This window comes from Petromyzon marinus, chromosome 1, assembly GCF_048934315.1.
Source record: "Petromyzon marinus isolate PM22_M1 ecotype Great Lakes invasive population chromosome 1, UKy_Petmar_22M1.pri1.0, whole genome shotgun sequence".
Taxonomy (NCBI): domain Eukaryota; kingdom Metazoa; phylum Chordata; class Hyperoartia; order Petromyzontiformes; family Petromyzontidae; genus Petromyzon; species Petromyzon marinus.
Genome location: NC_133667.1, coordinates 15420307 through 15440092, shown reverse-complemented (window position 1 = coordinate 15440092; position 19786 = coordinate 15420307). Strand labels below are relative to the sequence as shown.

The 19786-nt window shown below is 58.1% G+C and overlaps 1 protein-coding gene across 6 annotated transcripts in view; it reads right to left on the bottom strand.

Annotated features, from left to right (window-relative positions):
- Positions 1–14565: 14565 nt before the first annotated feature.
- Positions 14566–19786, bottom strand: part of LOC116943560 (receptor-type tyrosine-protein phosphatase S-like) — a 338660-nt gene continuing 333439 nt past the window's right edge. For all 6 annotated transcript variants that reach the window (XM_076063098.1, XM_076062934.1, XM_076062987.1 and 3 more), the window contains 5 exons: positions 19060–19186; positions 18396–18521; positions 17970–18124; positions 15523–15658; positions 14566–14873 (listed from right to left, as the gene is read on the bottom strand). In XM_076063098.1, the coding sequence (XP_075919213.1) occupies positions 14805–14873; positions 15523–15658; positions 17970–18124; positions 18396–18521; positions 19060–19186 (613 nt within the window). In that variant the 3' untranslated portion in view covers positions 14566–14804. The remainder of the gene's footprint in view (positions 14874–15522; positions 15659–17969; positions 18125–18395; positions 18522–19059; positions 19187–19786) is intronic.

Sequence of the window (19786 nt, the reverse complement as noted above, 5' to 3'; positions counted from 1 at the left end):
TGGGGGGTGGGGGGGACACTCTCAGTGTGAGAGTCGCTCAACTGTGGACTGTCTTCAGTCAGAGGCGTCCCTTCGGGGGAGGGTGGAGGCTGACTGGCCCGGGCCCCGCACTTTGGGGGGGGCCCACAGCCACCCCACCTCACCCCCACCACGGGCCTCTATGTCCAGTATCTCTGTCGGTTAACGAATACGTTTAATCAGTTTTGGTTGCGCGATCCTAATCGCACCACCATCTCTTCGATGTCCACGTATCTTCGTGCATCTCTATACATTTGTCGTGACGTATATTGGGTCACTACGGCGTTTAGCGCCAGCTACTGATAAAAGTGTGGAGCTGCGAGTGTTGGAGCCTCTCGCCGGCACCGGGGTGTGCTACGGCATGGAAAGGGGGCCCTAGGGGACGTAGTTCTGGTGACCGTTAGAGAGGGGGCTGTGAGAATGTGACAGGTGGTTGATCCTGAGAGGGACAGCTGGTGTGGGGCCCAGAGCCTTCTGGGAAGATCCGGAAGGGGGCGGGGCCGAGGGCGGAGCCAGGCCACGCTCAGGGGATATAAAAAAAACTTTTTTTAAAATACGCTTTTATGAAATGTACCATACTAGTAATGGCAGAACTCCACAACTCCAGGAAGTGGCCGCAAAGCTTGCAATAACGTAAGGGACCGTGGCCAATTACAGTCAACGTCAGTTGACCGTGGACAATTAGACCCAAACCGAAACTTAACATATAAAAAAGAACGTTTAAAAATATATATTTTTTACGATAGAATATAGTATTGTCATCAGTATGACATAAGTATACCGAGTTTGCAGTCGATACCACATTGGGAAGGGGGTTAAAATTGAGTCACAAGATTGAGGATACAACAACGACAACAGAGTGAGTTAAACGAAATCGTGTAATAAGGGGTTCCTGAGCTGCCTCCCAAGTTCAAGTGTCTGCCTCCTGTGGAACCCACTACACATTTCTACGGATCTCTATGCGTGCCTCTATGAGTCTCTTTATATGGGTTTATAGTTTATACTATAGGGCCCATCATTTGGGTTGCATTGTCACGATCACTCTCTGGCTCATTTCGTTTGCTTGTTAAAGTGTTACGTATCTCTACGGGTCTCCATGTATCCTTATGAGAAGTCCCTATATGGCCGTGTCTATGACATGTATCCCTATGAGAAGTCTCTATATGGCTGTGTCTATGACATGTATCCCTATGAGAAGTCTCTATATGGCTGTGTCTATGACATGTATACCAATGAGAAGTCTCTATATGGCCGTGTCTATGACATGTATCCCTATGAGAAGTCTCTATATGGCTGTGTCTATGACATGTATCCCTATGAGAAGTCTCTATATGGCCGTGTCTATGACAGGTATCCCTATGAGAAGTCTCTATATGGCCGTGTCTATGACATGTATCCCTATGAGAAGTCTCTATATGGCCGTGTCTATGACATGTATCCCTATGAAAAGTCCATATATGGCCGTATCTATGACATGTTTCCCTATAAGAAGTCTCTATATGGCCGTGTCTATGACATGTATCCCTATGAGAAGTCTCTATATGGCTGTGTCTATGACATGTATCCCTATGAGAAGTCTCTATATGGCCGTGTCTATGACATGTATCCCAATGAGAAGTCTCTATATGGCCGTGTCTATGACATGCATCCCTATGAGAAGTCTCTATATGGCCGTGTCTATGACATGTATCCCTATGAGAAGTCTCTATATGACTGTGTCTATGACATGTATCCTATGAGAAGTCTCTATATGGCCGTGTCTATGACATGTATCCCTATGAGAAGTCTCTATATGACTGTGTCTATGACATGTATCCCTATGAGAAGTCTCTATGGCTGTGTCTATGACATGTATTCCTATGAGAAAGTCTCTATATGGCTGTCTATGACATGTATCCCTATGAGAAGTCTCTATATGGCCGTGTCTATGACATGTATCCCTATGAGAAGTCTCTATATGGCCATGTCTATGACATGTATTCCGATGAGAAGTCTCTATATGGCCATGTCTATGACATGTATCCCTATGAGAAGTCTCTATATGGCCGTGTCTATGACATGTATCCCTATGAGAAGTCTCTAAATGGCTGTGTCTATGACATGTATCTTTATGAGAAGTCCCTATATGGCTGTCTATGACATGTATCCCGATGAGAAGTCTCTATATGGCCGTGTCTATGACATGTATCCCGATGAGAAGTCTCTATATGGCCATGTCTATGACATGTATCCCGATGAGAAGTCTCTATATGGCCATGTCTATGACATGTATCGCTATGAGAAGTCTCTATATGGCCGTGTCTATGACATGTATCCCGATGAGAAGTCTCTATATGGCCATGTCTATGACATGTATCCCGATGATAAGTCTCTATATGGCTGTGTCTATGACATGTATCCCTATGAGAAGTCTCTATATGGCCATGTCTATGACATGTATCGCTATGAGAAGTCTCTATATGGCCGTGTCTATGACATGTATCCCGATGAGAAGTCTCTATATGGCCATGTCTATGACATGTATCCCGATGATAAGTCTCTATATGGCCGTGTCTATGACATGTATCGCTATGAGAAGTCTCTATATGGCCATGTCTATGACATGTATCCCGATGAGAAGTCTCTATATGGCCATGTCTATGACATGTATCCCGATGAGAAGTCTCTATATGGCCATGTCTATGACATGTATCCCGATGAGAAGTCTCTATATGGCCATGTCTATGACATGTATCCCTATGAGAAGTCTGTATATGGTCGTGTCTATGACATGTATCGCTATGACTAATGGATCGGCACGGCGCATAAAGGGGGTGGGTGGAACAACACCACCCCCGGCCGCCTTTGTCTCCCCCAGTGGCGATGTTTACCACACACACCGCACCGGAAACTCATTTGAGGCTGAGTCGACCTTGGGGAGGCCCAGAACCGGTTGAGATAATCGTCACCGGGTGTTGGCCGTGAGCGGGAATCCAACTCGGGTCACAGCCGGGTTCGAAACCACTACAGAGACAAAGATCCCCCGTGTAGCCTTTAACGGACTGTAGGGGCAAGTGCTGTTAAGCGAGTACCTGTGAATGCAGACCACGGCACACGAGGGGGTGGGTGGCCAGCACCACGGCCGGCCGCCTTTGTCTCTCCCAGTGGCGATGTTTACTACACACCGCACCAGGCCTCGGGGGAGGTTCAGAACCGGTTCAGATAATCGTCACCGGGTGTTGGCCGTGAGCGGGAATCGAACTCGGGTCACCGAGTTCCGTGTCGCAACGTGGGACGCTAACCGCTGCACCACCGCTCCCCACACGCCACACACACGCACGCATATATATAATGCGTGTGGTGCATCGAACACAGCGGGAAACATTGTTTATATTGATTTATTTATTACAGTTTTCACGTAGGCAAACGCAAAATTACAATGATGTCGTTTTACGCTGCGAGGATGCGCGCACGCACAAAGGGGGGGGGGGGGGGGGGACACACGACGGGGAGATACAGGGGGGCACGGATCATGTTGCAAAATAATAATATCACCACCCACCACGCCCTAGCTCCCCTCTCGTCCACCTACCTACCCCACTTCCATCTCACCACCCTACCTACCTACCCCCCCCCAACTCCCATCTCACCACCCTGCCTACCTACCCCCCCCAACTCCCATCTCACCACCCTGCCTACCTACCCCCCCCAACTCCCATCTCACCACCCTGCCTACCTACCCCCCCAACTCCCATCTCATCACCCTGCCTACCTACCCCCCCCAACTCCCATCTCACCACCCTGCCTACCTACCCCCCCAACTCCCATCTCACCACCCTGCCTACCCCCCCCCCAACTCCCATCTCACCACTCTGCCTACCTACCCCCCCCCCCAACTCCCATCTCACCACCCTGCCTATCTACCCCCCCCAACTCCCATCTCACCACCCTGGCTACCTACCCCCCCCCAACTCCCATCTCACCACTCTGCCTACCTACCCCCCCCCAACTCCCATCTCACCACCCTGCCTACCTACCCCCCCCACAACTCCCATCTCACCACTCTGCCTACCTACCCCCCCCCCAACTCCCATATCACCACCCTGCCTACCCTCCCCTCAACTCCCATCTCACCACCCTGCCTACCTACCCCCCCCCAACTCCCATCTCACCACCCTGCCTACCCCCCCCCCCAACTCCCATCTCACCACCCTGCCTACCCCCCCCAAATCCCATCTCACCACTCTGCCTACCTACCCCCCCCCAAACTCCCATCTCACCACCCTGCCTACCCCCCCCCAACTCCCATCTCACCACCCTGCCTACCTACCCCCCCCCAACTCCCATCTCATCACCCTGCCTACCCCCCCAACTCCCATCTCACCACCCTGCCTACCTACCCCCCCCAACTCCCATCTCATCACCCTGCCTACCCCCCCCCCAACTCCAATCTCACCACCCTGCCTACCTACCCCCCCCCCCCAACTCCCATCTCACCACCCTGCCTACCTACCCCCCCCCCCCAACTCCCATCTCATCACCTTGCCTACCCCCCCCAACTCCCATCTCACCACCCTGCCTACCTACCCCCCCCCAACTCCCATCTCACCACCCTGCCTACCTACCCCCCCCCCAACTCCCATCTCACCACCCTGCCTACCTACCCCCCCCCCCCCAACTCCCATCTCATCACCTTGCCTACCCCCCCCAACTCCCATCTCACCACCCTGCCTACCTACCCCCCCCAACTCCCATCTCACCACCCTGCCTACCTACCCCCCAACTCCCATCTCACCACCCTGCCTACCTACCTACCCCCCCCAGCTCCCATCTCACCACCCTGCCTACCCCCCCCCAACTCCCATCTCACCACCCTGCCTACCCCCCCCCAACTCCCATCTCACCACCCTGCCTACCCCCCCCCCCAACTCCCATCTCACCACCCTGCCTACCCCCCCCAACTCCCATCTCACCACCCTGCCTACCCCCCCCCCAACTCCCATCTCACCACCCTGCCTACCCCCCCCCCAACTCCCATCTCACCACCCTGCCTACCTACCCACCCCAACTCCCATCTCACCACCCTACCTACCCCCCCCCCAACTCCCATCTCACCACCCTGCCTACCCCCCCCCCAACTCCCATCTCACCACCCTGCCTACCTACCCCCCAACTCCCATCTCACCACCCTGCCTACCTACCCCCCAACTCCCATCTCACCACCCTGCCTACCTACCCCCCAACTCCCATCTCACCACCCTGCCTACCTACCCCCCCCAACTCCCATCTCACCACCCTGCCTACCTACCCACCCCAACTCCCATCTCACCACCCTACCTACCTACCCCCCAACTCCCATCTCACCACCCTGCCTACCCCCCCCCCCCAACTCCCATCTCACCACCCTGCCTACCTACCCCCCAACTCCCATCTCACCACCCTGCCTACCTACCCACCCCAACTCCCATCTCACCACCCTACCTACCTACCCACCCCAACTCCCATCTCACCACCATGCCTACCCCCCCACCCCAACTCCCATCTCACCACCCTGCCTATCCCCCCACCCCAACTCCCATCTCACCACCCTACCTACCTACCCACCCCAACTCCCATCTCACCACCCTACCTACCCCCCCCAACTCCCATCTCACCACCCTGCCTACCTACCCACCCCAACTCCCATCTCACCACCCTGCCTACCTACCTACCCACACCCCCCCCCCCCAACTCCCATAACGAAGTCAGCCGGCGAGCCCGAGTTGGCTTATCCCTGCCCCACGGCACGACTGTACATCTGAGCCGGTCCCGCCTGGGCCTCCCCCTAGGTCGACTCGGCCCTAAAGAAAGAAAGAGCACTTGTACCCGGTGCGGCGGTGTGTGGCAAACACGTCGGCAAACCGGGGAAGACAAAGGCGGACCGAGGCGCGGGGTTGACCACCCCGCCCAACTTTTTCGTAGGAATGTTGTGCCGGCTTTGCGACTAAAAGACAAAGATCCCCCGTGTAGCCTTAGCAGACTGTAGGGGCAAGTGCTGTTGGCGAGCAGCACCTATGAAGGCCGGCACTGTGGCACACGAGGGGGTGGGTGGCCAGCACCACGGCCGGCCGCCTTTGTCTCCCCAGTGGCGATGTGTACTACACGCCTCATTTGAGGCCGAGTCGACCTAGGGGAGGCCCAGGACCCGGTTCAAATAATCTTCACTGGTGTTGGCCGTGAGCGGGAATCGAACCCGGGTCATAGCCGGGTTCGGAGCGCGGCGTAGCGCTAACCGCTCCACCACCGCTCACCACCACTACCACCATCAGCTTCTGCGGCCGTCGGGAACGCTCTATTCCTTCCGATATTAGGAAGCCAACGTGGGAGCTACGGACTTCGACATCATCTCAGATCGACAAACTAATTTCTTCAAGAACTGCTTGTTGGTTGTGTTTAGCCTGTTGTCTGTCCCTCGCACCTCCAATCAGCGCGGTTGGCTAGGTAAGGCGCGAAAGAAGTTCAACACACATGCGCACACAACAGCAACTGATCCTTACGGCGGCACCCCGGGGTAACCAAATAATACAAACTGGCCGAGGCAATGAAATATTTTATTTCTGGGACACTATTTTTTCCAGGGGTGTTACTTCACCCCGCCACTGGGGTGACCAATCAATCCGAAATCGGTGCGACACTCCACGACGTCGAAACGCGGCGAGGACGATTGCGCCGAAACCCTGAACGCCCGCACGCACCGTGGGCGGTGCATCGTGAGTACGGCTCGTCGAGATGAGTCGGTTGCCGCATCGCCGACCATCAACGGACCAAAAGTGACCGCGTCACGGACATTGTGCGAGAGACGGGGTACCGCCAATTAGGTTCAATTGCCCCAACAGCCTGTCGGAGGATGTGCGTCGGACCTTCGCTATTTTTTCGCTCGCTCGCTCGCTAATGAACACGGCCTTAATTCAATTACTTCCATATCCCACGATGACCTTATAGCGATAGTGCGTGGGGAAGGGAAAGTGGGTTTGGAATAGGGGGAGGGGGGGGGGTAAGACGTTTGCTACGCGTCACATATTCATTCACGTTCTAATTAATTAGCCCCGCATTTCAACGAGCAAAAAATAATCATCTGCCGCGCCACTCCGGGCCGCGTCCGCCTCGTCCCACCGCACTCCGCCTCGTCGTCTCCGAACGTGGCGGTGCCGGCCGGGGTCCGGGCACCTTTCTCTCACGCGCAACATCGCGACCGGCACGGGTTTGGCCGCGGAAGGAGATCGACCCCGCGGCGCGATGGCAGCGTACGGGGGCTCGCGGGGCTGTCCGCAGTAGTCGGTTCTCGGAAAACTAAAGACGCCGTGCCCTGCGAGCGCGCGGATGTGTGGCGAGCGGTCGTGGCAGCGGTTAGCGCTACGCTGCGCTACGAACCCGGCCATGACCCGAGTTCGATTGCCGCTCGCGGCCAACACCGGCGACGATTATCCGAGCCGGTCCTGGGCATCCCCCCCCCCCCCCTCCCCTAGGTCGACTCGGGCTCAAATGAGTACCCGGTGCGAAAGTCGTAAACATCGCCCACTGGGGGAGACGAAGGCGTGGTGGTGCCGGCCACCCACCACCTCGTGCGCCGTGCCGGCCTTCATAGGCGCTCGCTAACAGCACTTGCCCCAACAGTCCGTTATTTGTTTAAAAAGCCATGGAGTGGCACGCGTCCTTACCGGAGCGACTGGGTACGGTGGTTCACAAGCGGCATCGCATCAGGCAGGTTGGCAGAACCACGACAAAAGGGTCCCTTCGGTCTTGGGCTCTATTTCAGGCTGCTTGATGAATAATAATCATTGTAAGAGTGGATCGAGGAAAGCGAATTCACGCCGACGGATTAAATGAACATAAAAGGGACTCCTCTACTTACCAGAGGTGTCTGTTCGTAAATCGATTTGTTCGCAAGTCCCAACTTTACTGTTGCCGATTCCAAACGCGTTCTACGGCGTGTACACCAAACATGGGGAATGGCTTTACAAGTTGTATAATCTCCCGTAGATGTAGCTGTCACTGGGTTCTTCAAGTTCTACAGATGCAGATGCCACTGGTTCTTCACGTTCTGCAGATGTAGATGTCACTGTTCTTCATGTTCTACAGATGCAGATGCCACTGGTTCTTCACGTTCTGCAGATGTAGATGTCACTGTTCTTCATGTTCTACAGATGCAGATGCCACTGGTTCTTCACGTTCTGCAGATGTAGATGCCACTGGTTCTTCACGTTCTGTAGATGTAGATGCCACTGGTTCTTCACGTTCTACAGATGTAGATGCCACTGGTTCTTCATGTTCTACAGATGCAGATGCCACTGGTTCTTCACGTTCTGCAGATGTAGATGCCACTGGTTCTTCACGTTCTGTAGATGTAGATGCCACCACCGCCATGTATAGCGAGGCGGTTGAACTTACAACTCTCGGTCCGAACAGGCAACTGGACATACGGACCAGATTTGTTCCTATCTCTGAAAGTTCGAAAGTCGACTATTCGTAAGCAGAGGAGTCCGTGTACGTTGCTTTAATTTACACGTTACATTACGTGTGTGAGTATTTTGAACTTCTTTCACGCCGTATTAGGCCAACATGACAGTATACGCTTGTTCGGTGGTAGGCGGTGGTAGGCGGTGGTGGTAGGCCAGGGTAGGTGTTGGTCGTAGGCGGTGGTGGTAGGCCGTGGTGGTAGGTGGTGGTACACGATGGTCGGCGGTGGTGGTAGGTGGTGGTAGGCGGTGGTGGCAGGCCGGGGTAGGCAGTGGTGGTAGGCGATGGTAGGCAGTGGTGGTGGTAGGCGGTGGTGGTAGGTGGTGGTAAGCGATGGTCGGCGGTGGTGATAGGCGATGGTAGGCAGTGGTGGTAGGCGGTGGTAGGCAGTGGTGGTAGGCGGTGGTAGGCGATGGTAGGCGGTGGTGGTGGTAGGCGGTGGTGGTAGGCCAGGGTAGGTGTTGGTCGTAGGCGGTGGTCAGCGGTGGTGATAGGCGATGGCAGGCGGTGGTGGTAGGCCAGGGTAGGTGTTGGTGGCAGGCGGCGGCGGTGGGATGTGCACGCGATGCCGGCCTGCTGCCGCCGATGCGCGACGCCGCCTACTCGACATGCGTAGCTACTACATGTGTGTACTACACGTGTAGTAGCTACTACATGTGTGTACTACACGTGTAGTGTGGCGAGCGGTCGTGGCAGCGACCGTAGCTACTACTACGTGTGTAGTAGTAGCTACTACACAGCTAACACACGTGTAGTAGCTAGGGGCCCCGCGCGCTAAACGCTTTCAAGCTATCAAGTCCGGTTCGGTGATTCTGCACTTGCTCTATCACTATAGTACTATACCGCCTTCAACTTTTATGAACGACCGGGCGTTTAATGTTAGCAATTTGTTGTGTTATCTGGGCTGTATAGCAAATGAAAATATACAATTACTTCACTATGTAAGTAAAAAAACATTGCGCGTTTTAATATTCACGTGTCGCGTTTGTTTTTGATGATAAATTCAGGGCCCATCTACACACACACACACACACGCGCGTGTTCGCAGTCTTGTGTGTGACCACAACACACGCACACGCGCGTACACAGCCTTACAAAGCAACACCCGTGTTGCAGTTCTCCCGACGCATCTGTGGCTCGATCGGCAACGGTGTCCCGACGTTCCGCCCCGCCTCGCGCCGGGAGGGGCCCCGCCGGGAACGTCCGTCCCGTCCCGTCCCGCGCCGGTGCCCCGCCCACCTGCAGCTCCTGAAGCGAGGCTCGCGGAGCGAAACGTCGGACGGACACCCGCCACGGAGCGTCGCCGGGGAGACAGCGGCGCGGGGGCCCTGCGCATCGTCACCGCTCTCGCCAGCCGCCGCGCGGCCCCTCGTGTTAGCGCGGCGCCGCCACCGCTCGCTGCGGTCGGCGCTTGTCCCCCCCACCCCCCGAACAATCTGCGAGAGGCGACGCGGCGTTTTGGGGGGGGCGGGGGGGGGGTACGCGCGGCGCCTCCGTGATCGTCGTCATTCACGGACGAGCGAAGCGCGGCCGAGCTTCGATCGTCTCTGACTTTGCGCAAAAAAAACCTTCGGCCGGGACCCACGTGTGTGGGGGACGGTGGGGGGGGGGGGGGGGGGCTTCGAGTTAACGCGGACGACGAGAAAGAAAATACAAAATGGACTTGAGACGTCGGAGGCGTCCGTGGGCGCCGTTACACCCGCGACCAAACCTAAAGTAAAAACACAGCCGCCACCGCCGCCACCGCCGCCACCGCCGCCACCGCCACCGCCACCGCCGCCACCGCCGCCACCGCCGCCCGCCGCGACGCCGGCCGGCGTGACGATTCTCCATGGAAGAGAACGTCGCAAATTGTCAACTCGCGCTTTTAAGAGCAGCTTACAGAGAGAGGGGGGAGGAAGGGGGCAATCACCAGGGGACGGACGGACGGACAGGGAGGAACGGCTGTCAGGCTGCCTGGCTGGCTGGCTTCCTGGCTGGCTGCCTGACTGCCTGGCTTCCTGGCTGGCTTCCTGGCTGGCTGCCTGGCTGGCTGCCTGGCTGCCTGCCTGGCTGGCTTCGTGGCTGGCTTCCTGGCTGGCTGCCTGCCTGGCTGCCTGGCTGCCTGGCTGGCTGCCTGGCTGGCTTCTTGGCTGGCTGCCTGGCTGGCTGCCTGGCTGGCTGGCTGCCTGCCTGGCTGGCTTCGTGGCTGGCTTCCTGGCTGGCCGCCTGGCCGGCTGGCTGCCTTGCTTCCGGCGTAACACACGAAGGGGGGGGGGGGGGGAGCAGAACAGAAGCGACGAGGAGACCGACTCGACAATGAGACCTCACGAAACGTCTCTCTTTCTCTCCGTAAGAAAAAATTGGTCCAGTATTCTCGAGGGATTGACGATTATGATTATTATGATTTTATATATATATTTGCGTGTGTATATATATTTTTAAAACTTTGACCGCAGCAGGGAGTTTTGGGGGTGTTGGGAGGGGGGGGGGGCCCTGCCCGCGCATCGCCACGCACGAGCAGGGGGCGGTGTGTAGTGGGGGGGGGGTGCTGGGTCCAATGGCCCTCGCAAGCAACGGCGGTCACGGCCTTCGAACGCAGAAGACGGCGGTGCTTCCAGACGCGCTTCCGCGGCCGTCTGGAACGCTCCCTTCCCCTTACGATATATTCGGAAGCCACTGGGAGCTGTGCCACTGTCAAATCATCATCATCTCGATTGGAAAACTAATTTCTTTAGAGCTGCTTTTTGCGCGTTCAGTTTGTTATCCTTGCCACCGCACCTCCGATTGGCACGGCCGGCTACGTACGGTGCGAACGAAGTTCAACGTACAAACGTACAAACGCGCACGCGTACATCAATCCCGAACCAATCGCGACTCTGCAACAACAACAACAACGACGACCCAAAAAGAGCTGAAAAGAACCCCCAGCGAACGTTCGCAAATCAAACGGGACCTGGCGATGCCACGGCGGGCGGTGGCGTCCGGGCAGTGCCGGATTATCCCATTGGCACAAGTAGCTACTACACGTGTAGTAGTAGATACTTGTGCTACTAGTAGCTACTACTTGTGCTACTAGTAGTACAAGTAGTAGCTACTAGTAGCTACTACACGTGTAGTAGTAGCTACTTGTGCTACTAGTAGCTACTTGTGCTACTAGTAGTACAAGTAGTAGCTACTAGTAGCTACTAGTAGCTACTACACGTGTAGTAGTAGCTACTTGTGCTACTAGTAGCTACTTGTGCTACTAGTAGCACAAGTAGCTACTACTACACGTGTAGTAGCTACTAGTAGCTACTACTAGTAGCTACTAGTAGCTACTTGTGCTACTAGTAGCACAAGTAGCTACTACTAGTAGCTACTACACATGTAGTAGTAGTAGCTACTACTACACGTGTAGTAGTAGCTACTACTACTACACGTGTAGTAGTAGCACAAGTAGCTACTACTACACGTGTAGTAGTACACATGCAGTAGCACAAGTAGCTACTACTACAACATAAGTAGTAGCTACGCGTGTAGTAGCTACATGTGTAGTAGCTACATGTGTAGTAGCTACATGTGTAGTAGCTACAACATAAGTAGCACAAGTAGCTACTACTACACGTGTAGTAGTAGCTACTTGTGCTACTACACACATGCAGTAGCACAAGTAGCTACTACACATGTAGTAGCTACTTGTGCTACTACACACATGTAGTAGCTACTTGTGCTACTACACATGTGCAGTAGCACAAGTAGCTACTACTACACGTGTAGTAGTAGCTACTTGTGCTACTACACACATGCAGTAGCACAAGTAGCTACTACACATGTAGTAGCTACTTGTGCTACTACACACATGTAGTAGCTACTTGTGCTACTACACATGTGCAGTAGCACAAGTAGCTACTACTACACGTGTAGTAACTACGGGCCCCGCACTTTGAAGGGCCCCGCGCTAAATGGTTTCAAGCTATCAATTCCGGTTTGGCGACTCTGCACTTGCTCTATTACTATAGTACTATACCGCCTTCGACTTTTACGAACGACTGGGCGGTTTAAGGTTAGCGATTTGTCGTATTATCTGGGCTGTATAGCAAATGAAAAAATACAATTACTTTACTATGCAAGTAAAAATTTGTGTTTTAATATTTACGTGTTTTTCTAAATTTAGGGCCGCTTTATAACATAATGCTACAGGCCCCGCACGAGCTTAGTCCGGCACTGGGGGGGGGGGGGTGGGGGTTAACCGCTCCGGACAGGGCAGTGCCCGAGGTAACGTCCAGTTGATTCCCCCGCGTAGATTTGCCTCCCTTGTACCCCACTCACTGCCCCCACCGCTCGCCGCTGTCCGGAAACCCGCTCAGCTCTGATACCAACCAGGATTTCGGCACGAACTGGGGGGGGGGGCTCCCTGCGATAGGGGGGGGGGGCCCCGGCCAATTTTCTGGTCTTTATCATCTCTTGCACGGAGGGACCGCAGTAGCAGCAGCAGCAGCTTAGCTTCTATTTTTTTTGGTCTGCTTCTCGAAAAACGCGCCTCCGTTCGTTTGTGCTGTCCTCGTCGTTTTTTTGTGGCCGGGGGAGAGGGGCGGCGGGGGGGGGGGGGCGGGTTCTTCTTTTGTGCCACCTTTTTCCCGCAGGCTTCGCCGTGTGCGGGCGGGGGACGCTGCCTTCGGAATTCATGTGCTTGAGAGCTTCAGTGCTTCGACGTCGGCCTGAAAGCCAGACAGAGTCGCGGTGGGACGCCCGTTGGGCCAGGCTGTCTCAGCTGTGGGGGGGGGGGGGGGGGAGTTGCCTCCCAACGTTAGAAGGAGGAGGAGGAGGTTTTTTAAGAAATGCGATTTTTGTCCGACCAGGAGAGAGATCCCCGTGGTGAGATCCGCGCCTCGTTCCTCAAAAGTTTGGGGGGGTCTCCCGGCGATGGCGGCAAGGCGACGCTGGCTTTGTCAGTCCCACCGGTTTAAGGATGTCCTGTGCACAAGGCGAGTGCTGGTGGTGCTGGTGGGCTGGTTAGGATGAGGGGGGGGGGGCGCGTACATAGCGGCCGGTTTATGTGTTAACAGAGCTTCGGTGAGTCCCTGGGAGCTCTGTGCGGAACCTCTGTACAAAGTATTTACAGCGAGCGGTGATGCACGCGGTGGGTGGGGGGGGGGTGGGGGGGGGGGTGGGGTTCGACCGCCTCCGATAACGCTCCGCGGCGGGTGCCTGTCCGACGTTTCGCTCCGCGAGCCTCGCGGGGCCGGTGGGCGCGTCGTCGTTTCTACTTCTTCTCAACAGAGGCACTCGAATCGACGCTCTCAGGCGCTCGCGAGCTGAGCACGCTCACCCACACTCCTGCATCGCGCACGTGCGTTTGCGCTTGCGCAACCACGCGCGCTCGCAAGCTCGGATCGCTCGGCGGGACTCTCCGTGCCGTTCCGTTCTCCGCTGCCACCTCGTTGTTGGCGACGCTACGGGGGGGGGGGGGGTGGGGGGGGGGGCGTGAGGGAGAGGACGTGGCGGGGGAGGGGGGAATCACGGCGACGACGCTGACCGCGATGACCACAACACCACCACCACCACCACCACGACGGACGACGCTTTGTAAAAACCGAACGTGTTTTCCCGACGACGAGCAGCTCACCCCGGGGGGGGGGGGGGGGGGGGCGGCGGGGGGAGAGGGGCGGGGCCTCACTCCGCTACCCCGCTACGCTATCGGGAACGCCCACCCCCACCAGACCCCTCCCACTGTCGACACTCGCCACCCCCCGAGAGTCGGCAGCGGTCACTCCCCAACGGCCAACTCCCTCGCAAACCCGCTCTTCTTTGGATTATTCGTCGCACGGTCTCGCGAGCGCGCCGCCGCCCGCCCGCACCCACGTCCTTGTTCGCGGGAAAGCTCGGAGAAGCCGATCGCGCACCGCCGTTGCCGAGGCCAAAGTTTCATTCGCGTCTCGCGAGAAAAGTGGAAGTGTCGCGACCGCCGGCTGGCTGGGCGAGCGTCCGAGCGTGTCCATCGCCCGATGGCGGCCGTGGTGGGGAACGCGTGCCGAACGCTCAAAGTCTCGCGGCGGGTGGTCGGCTTGGCAGGAGGAGTTTTGTTGCGTGGACCAATCCGTCGCGGCGATGCTCAGAGGTAAACCACCCGCTACGCACTGCCCCCCCCCCCAAAAAAAAAAAAACTGCCGCCATTCCCCGAACAACCTCCCCCCCACCCCCCCCCGAGATCCCTGCAACATCTCTCTCCCTCTTCTTCTCCATCAACTCCTCCTCCTCCAACCTCCAACCTCCTCCTCCTCATCGTCGTGCGTCGTGATGTTGGCGAGTGATGGGCACGTGGACGATGGCGGCGGTGATGCGAGGGCCGCTCACGTGGAGTAGTGGTCGAAGCTCGCGAGGTACTCGAGCGCGGCGCGGTAGCAGAAGTGGTACTGCTCCTGTAGGGGGGGGGGGGGCAGCACGTGGTGGTGGGTGGGTGGGGGGTAGCAGCACGTGGGTGGGGGGGTGGGGGGTAGCAGCACGTGGGTGGGGGGGCAGCAGCACGTGGGTGGGTGGAGGGGGCAGCAGCACGTGGGTGGGTGGGGGGGCAGCAGCACGTGGGTGGTGGAGGGGGCAGCAACACGTGGGTGGGGGGGCAACACGTGGGTGGGTGGGGGGGCAGCAGCACGTGGGTGGAGGGGGGGGGGCAGCAGCACGTGAGTGGGGGGGGGCAGCACATGGGTGGGGGGGGGGGCAGCAGCACGTGGGTGGAGGGGGCAGCAGCACGTGGGTGGTTGGGGGGGCAGCAGCACGTGGGTGGGTGGGGGTGCAGCAGCACGTGGGTGGTGGAGGGGGACAGCAGCACGTGGGTGGGTGGGGGTGCAGCAGCACGTGAGTGGTGGAGGGGGACAGCAGCACGTGGGTGGGTGGGGGGGCAGCAGCACGTGGGTGGGGGTGCAGCATCACGTGGGTGGGGGGGGGGGCAGCAGCACGTAGGGTGGTTGGAGGGGGCAGCAGCAGGTGGGTGGTGGAGGGGGCAGCAGCACGTGGGTGGTGGAGGGGGGCAGCAGCAGGTAGGGTTGGTGGTTGGGGTGGGGGGGACAGCACCTCGGTCTGCACCATGCCGGCGCGCTGCGTGCGCAGGATCTTGACCGTCTGGAACATGTCGACGACTCCCTCGTAGCGCATCCGCTCCAGCACCATGCTGAGCGCGATGAAGACGCCCGTGCGGCCGACGCCGGCGCTGCACGACGCACGCAACAAAAAGACCCCCGACCGCGTCGCCTCGCTCAGTCGATTTTCGCATGCAAGGCGCTGGTCTCCTTGCGGAAGGGTCCCAACTTCGCTCCCGCCCGATTCCAACGCGCTGAGCAGCGTGTGCACCGCCGCTCCACCCGCACACGAGATAAAGACGACCCCCTCCCACCCCCCCTACCCCTCCTGTACAGCCTTAAAGAGACTTCTGGGGCAAGTGCTGCTGCTCGCGAGGAGCAGCACTTGCCCCAGAAGTCCTGTGAAGGCCGGAACGGCAACGCCACGCCCGGCCGCCTCTGCGATGTTTACCACGCACCGCGCCGGGCACTCTTTGAGGCTGAGTCGACCTAGGGGGAGGCCCAGGGCCGGGTTCAGATAATCGTCGCTGGCGGTGTTGGTGGCCGTGAGCGGGAATCGAACCCGGGTCGACCCGGGTTCGTAGCGCGGCGTCAGCACTAACCGCTATACCACCGCTCCCCACACGCACACGCGCGCACACGTGCACACGCACGCACACACACGCACACACACGTGCACGCACACGCACGCACACGCACGCACACACACACGCACACACACGTTGCCCTGGCACGCCTGAGGCAGATGCACGCTCCATCTTCAGTGCAAGGTCACGGGAGGCGAGGGGGGAGGCCGGGCGGGCGGCTTCTCCACCGCCCCGCAGAGAGCCCCAACGCTGCCACCCGGCCGCCGCTATCGCCGCCGCCGCCGTGGCGCCGATAGCGGCGGCGAGAGAGAGAGAGAGACCGCTGCGGCGACCTCCACCGTGAAATTAAGGTTGTGGCGCGAGGTGGAGGTCAGCGTAATACGTGTCGAGTGGTGGGCGGGCGTGGCGTGTGTGTGTGTACGTGTGTGTACGTGTGTGTGTACGTGTGCGTCAGTGTGTGTAAGTGTGTATGTGTGTGTGTATGTGTGTGTGTACGTGTTTGTACGTGTGTGTGTGTACGTGTATGTGTGTACGTGTGTGTGTGTACGTGTGTATGTGTGTGTGTGTACGTGTGTGTACGTGTGTGTGTGTAGGTGTGTGTGTAGGTGTGTGTAGGTGGGGAGCGATAGTGTAGCGGTTAGCGCGCTGCGCTATGAACCCTGCGACCCGGGTTCGATTCCCGCTCACGGCCAACACCAGTGACGATTATCTGAACCGGTCCCGGGCCTCCCCTAGGTCGACTCAGCCTCAAATGAGTACCTGGTGCGGTGTGTAAACATTGCCACTAGGGAGACAAAGGCGGTCGGGCGTGGTGCTGGCCACCCACCCTCTCGTGTACCGATCCGGCCTTCATAGGTGCTCGCTAACAGCACTTGCCCCTACAGTCTGTTAAGGCTATATGGGGGATCTTTGTCTTTGTACGTGTGTTTGTACGTGTGTTTGTACGTGTGTTTGTACGTGTGTGCGTGCGTGTGGGCGTACGTGTGGGCGTACGTGTGCGCGTGCGCGTGCGCGTGCGTGCGCGCGCGTGCGTGCGCGTGCGTGCGCGTGTGCGTGTACGTGTGCGTGTACGTGTGCGTGTACGTGTGCGTGTACGTGTGCGTGTACGTGTGCGTGTACGTGTGCGTGTACGTGTGCGTGTACGTGTGTGTGTACGTGTGTGTGTATGTGCGGTAGTGTAGCGGTCAGCGCTACGCTGCGTTACGAACCCTGCGACCCGGGTTCGATTCCCGCTCACGGCCAACACCAGTGACGATTATCTGAACCAGTCCTGGGCCTCCCCTAGGTCGATTCGGCCTCAAATGAGTACCTGGTGCGGTGTGTAGTAAACATTGTCACTGGGGAAACAAAGGCGGCCGGGCGTGGTGCTGGCCACCCACCCCCTCGTGTGCCACGCCGGCCTTCATAGGTGCTCGCTAACAGCACTTGCCCCAACAGTCTGATAAGTCTTAATGGGGGATCTTTGTCTTTGTGTGTATTTGATTGGAAAGTGGTAGAACTGGGCCACACACAGTGTACGTGTGTGTGTGTGTACGTGTGTGTGACTGAGTGCGCGGAGTGTGTTGCTGTCAATGTACGTGCGCGTGTGTGTGTGTACACGTGTAAGTGCGTGTACGTGTGTACGTGTATGTCAATGTACGTGCGCGCGTGCGTGTGTTTAAGCGTGTGATTGTGAGTGCACGGAGTGCGCGCGTGTGTGCACGCGTGTGGAGTGTATGTAGTGTGTGTTATCGCCGGCGTGCGTGCGCGCGTGTGTGCGTGTGTGTGCGTGTGTGTGTGTGTGTGCGCGTGTGTGTGCGTGTGTGTGTGCGCGTGTGCGCGCGCGTGTGTGCGTGTGTGTGTAGCTTCGCGTCACCTGCAGTGCACGGTGATGGGCCCGTCCTGGCCGAACTGCTCCTTGGTCTTGTGCACCTGGCCGATGAAGTCGATGAAGCCCTCGCCCGTCTTGGGCACCCCCTGCTCGGGCCAGTCCGTGAACTGGAACTGGCGCACGGTGCGCGACTGCCCGTCCTGCGGGCGGGCGGGCGGGCGGGGGGGTCAGAGGCGACCGTGGATGGGCGGGACGCGACGGATCGACCGCGCGTGGCGGCCTCGACGGGCGTGCCGGGGCGAGCGAACGGCGTGGGCGGGGCGGCCGGCACCAGCGCCCGGGGCCGCCTTTGTCTCCCGCCGGTGGCGACGTTTGCACAACCGTCAGCGGTGTCGGGCGGGAATCGAACCCCGGGGTCGCGAGCGCGGGGCTTGCGGCACCGCGGGGGCGCCGGCGACGGCGGCGACTCACCCGGGCGTCGGTGACCTTGAACTCGCGAAGGATGTACTGCGGCATGTTGTACTCGGCCATGGGGTCCACCACGAAGTACTGGTAGCGCGCCGAGCGCTCCGCCGGCCAGTACTGGTGGCACTTCTCCTGCGGGGAGGGGGGGGCGGTGAGGGGGGCGAGTGGGGGGGTGGGGGGCGAGCAACGAGTCGAGTGACCGCTCGCGCGTAGCGGTAGCGGTGCTCAAAGCGACGCAGCGGTGAGCGCACAGTGGTGCTACGAACCAAGGCCCCACCCCCCTCGCGCGCCGTGCCGGCCTTCGTAGGTTCTAATCGCAAACAGCACTTGCCCCCGCCGGTCTGTGAAGGCTATCTGGGGGATCTTTGTCTGCGTGCGTAGCGGCTACGACCCGAGTTCGATTCCCGCTCACGGTGACGATTGTCTGAACCGGTCCTGGGCGGCCACACCTCAGGTCGACTCGGCCTCAAATGAGAAACCCGGCGCGGTGTGTAAACATCGCCACTGGGGAGACAAAGGCGGCCGGGCGTGGTGCTGCTGGCCACCGACCCCCTCGTGCGCCGTGCCGGCTTTCGTAGGTGCCACTCGCTAGCGGCGCTCGCCCCAACAGCGTGTGAAGGCCATCGTCGGGGGGCGGGGGGGGCCTTTGTCTGCACGCGCGTCGGCGTACCCGTCCCATCTCGCGCAGCTTAGTGAGCATGACCACGATGGTGGAGTTGTGCTCCCACAGCATCCTCCACAGGTCCTCCGTGGTCTCCGCCATGGGGCCCTGCGTGGCAATGTACGCCGCCTGCTGTCTGCAGGCGGAACGACGGCGACGACGACACCGTCAACATCAACGACAACGATGACATCAACATCAACGGTGATGACAACGATGACACCAACATCAACGGTGACGACAACGATGACATCAACATCAACGGTGACGACAACGATGACATCAACATCAACGGTGACGACAACGATGACATCAACATCAACGGTTCACGACAACGATGACATCAACATCAACGGTGACGACAACGATGACATCAACATCAACGGTGACGACAACGATGACATCAACATCAACGGTGACGACAACGATGACATCAACATCAACGGTGACGACAACGATGACATCAACATCAACGGTGACGACAATGATGACATCAACATTAATTGTGACGACGTCGACACCATCAACATCAACGGTGACGACAACGATGACATCAACATCAACGGTGACGACAACGATGACATCAACATCAACGGTGACGACAACGATGACATCAACATCAACGGTGACGACAACGATGACATCAACATCAACGGTGACGACAACGATGACATCAACATCAAAGGTGACGACAACGATGACATCAACATTAATGGTGACGACGACGACATCGACA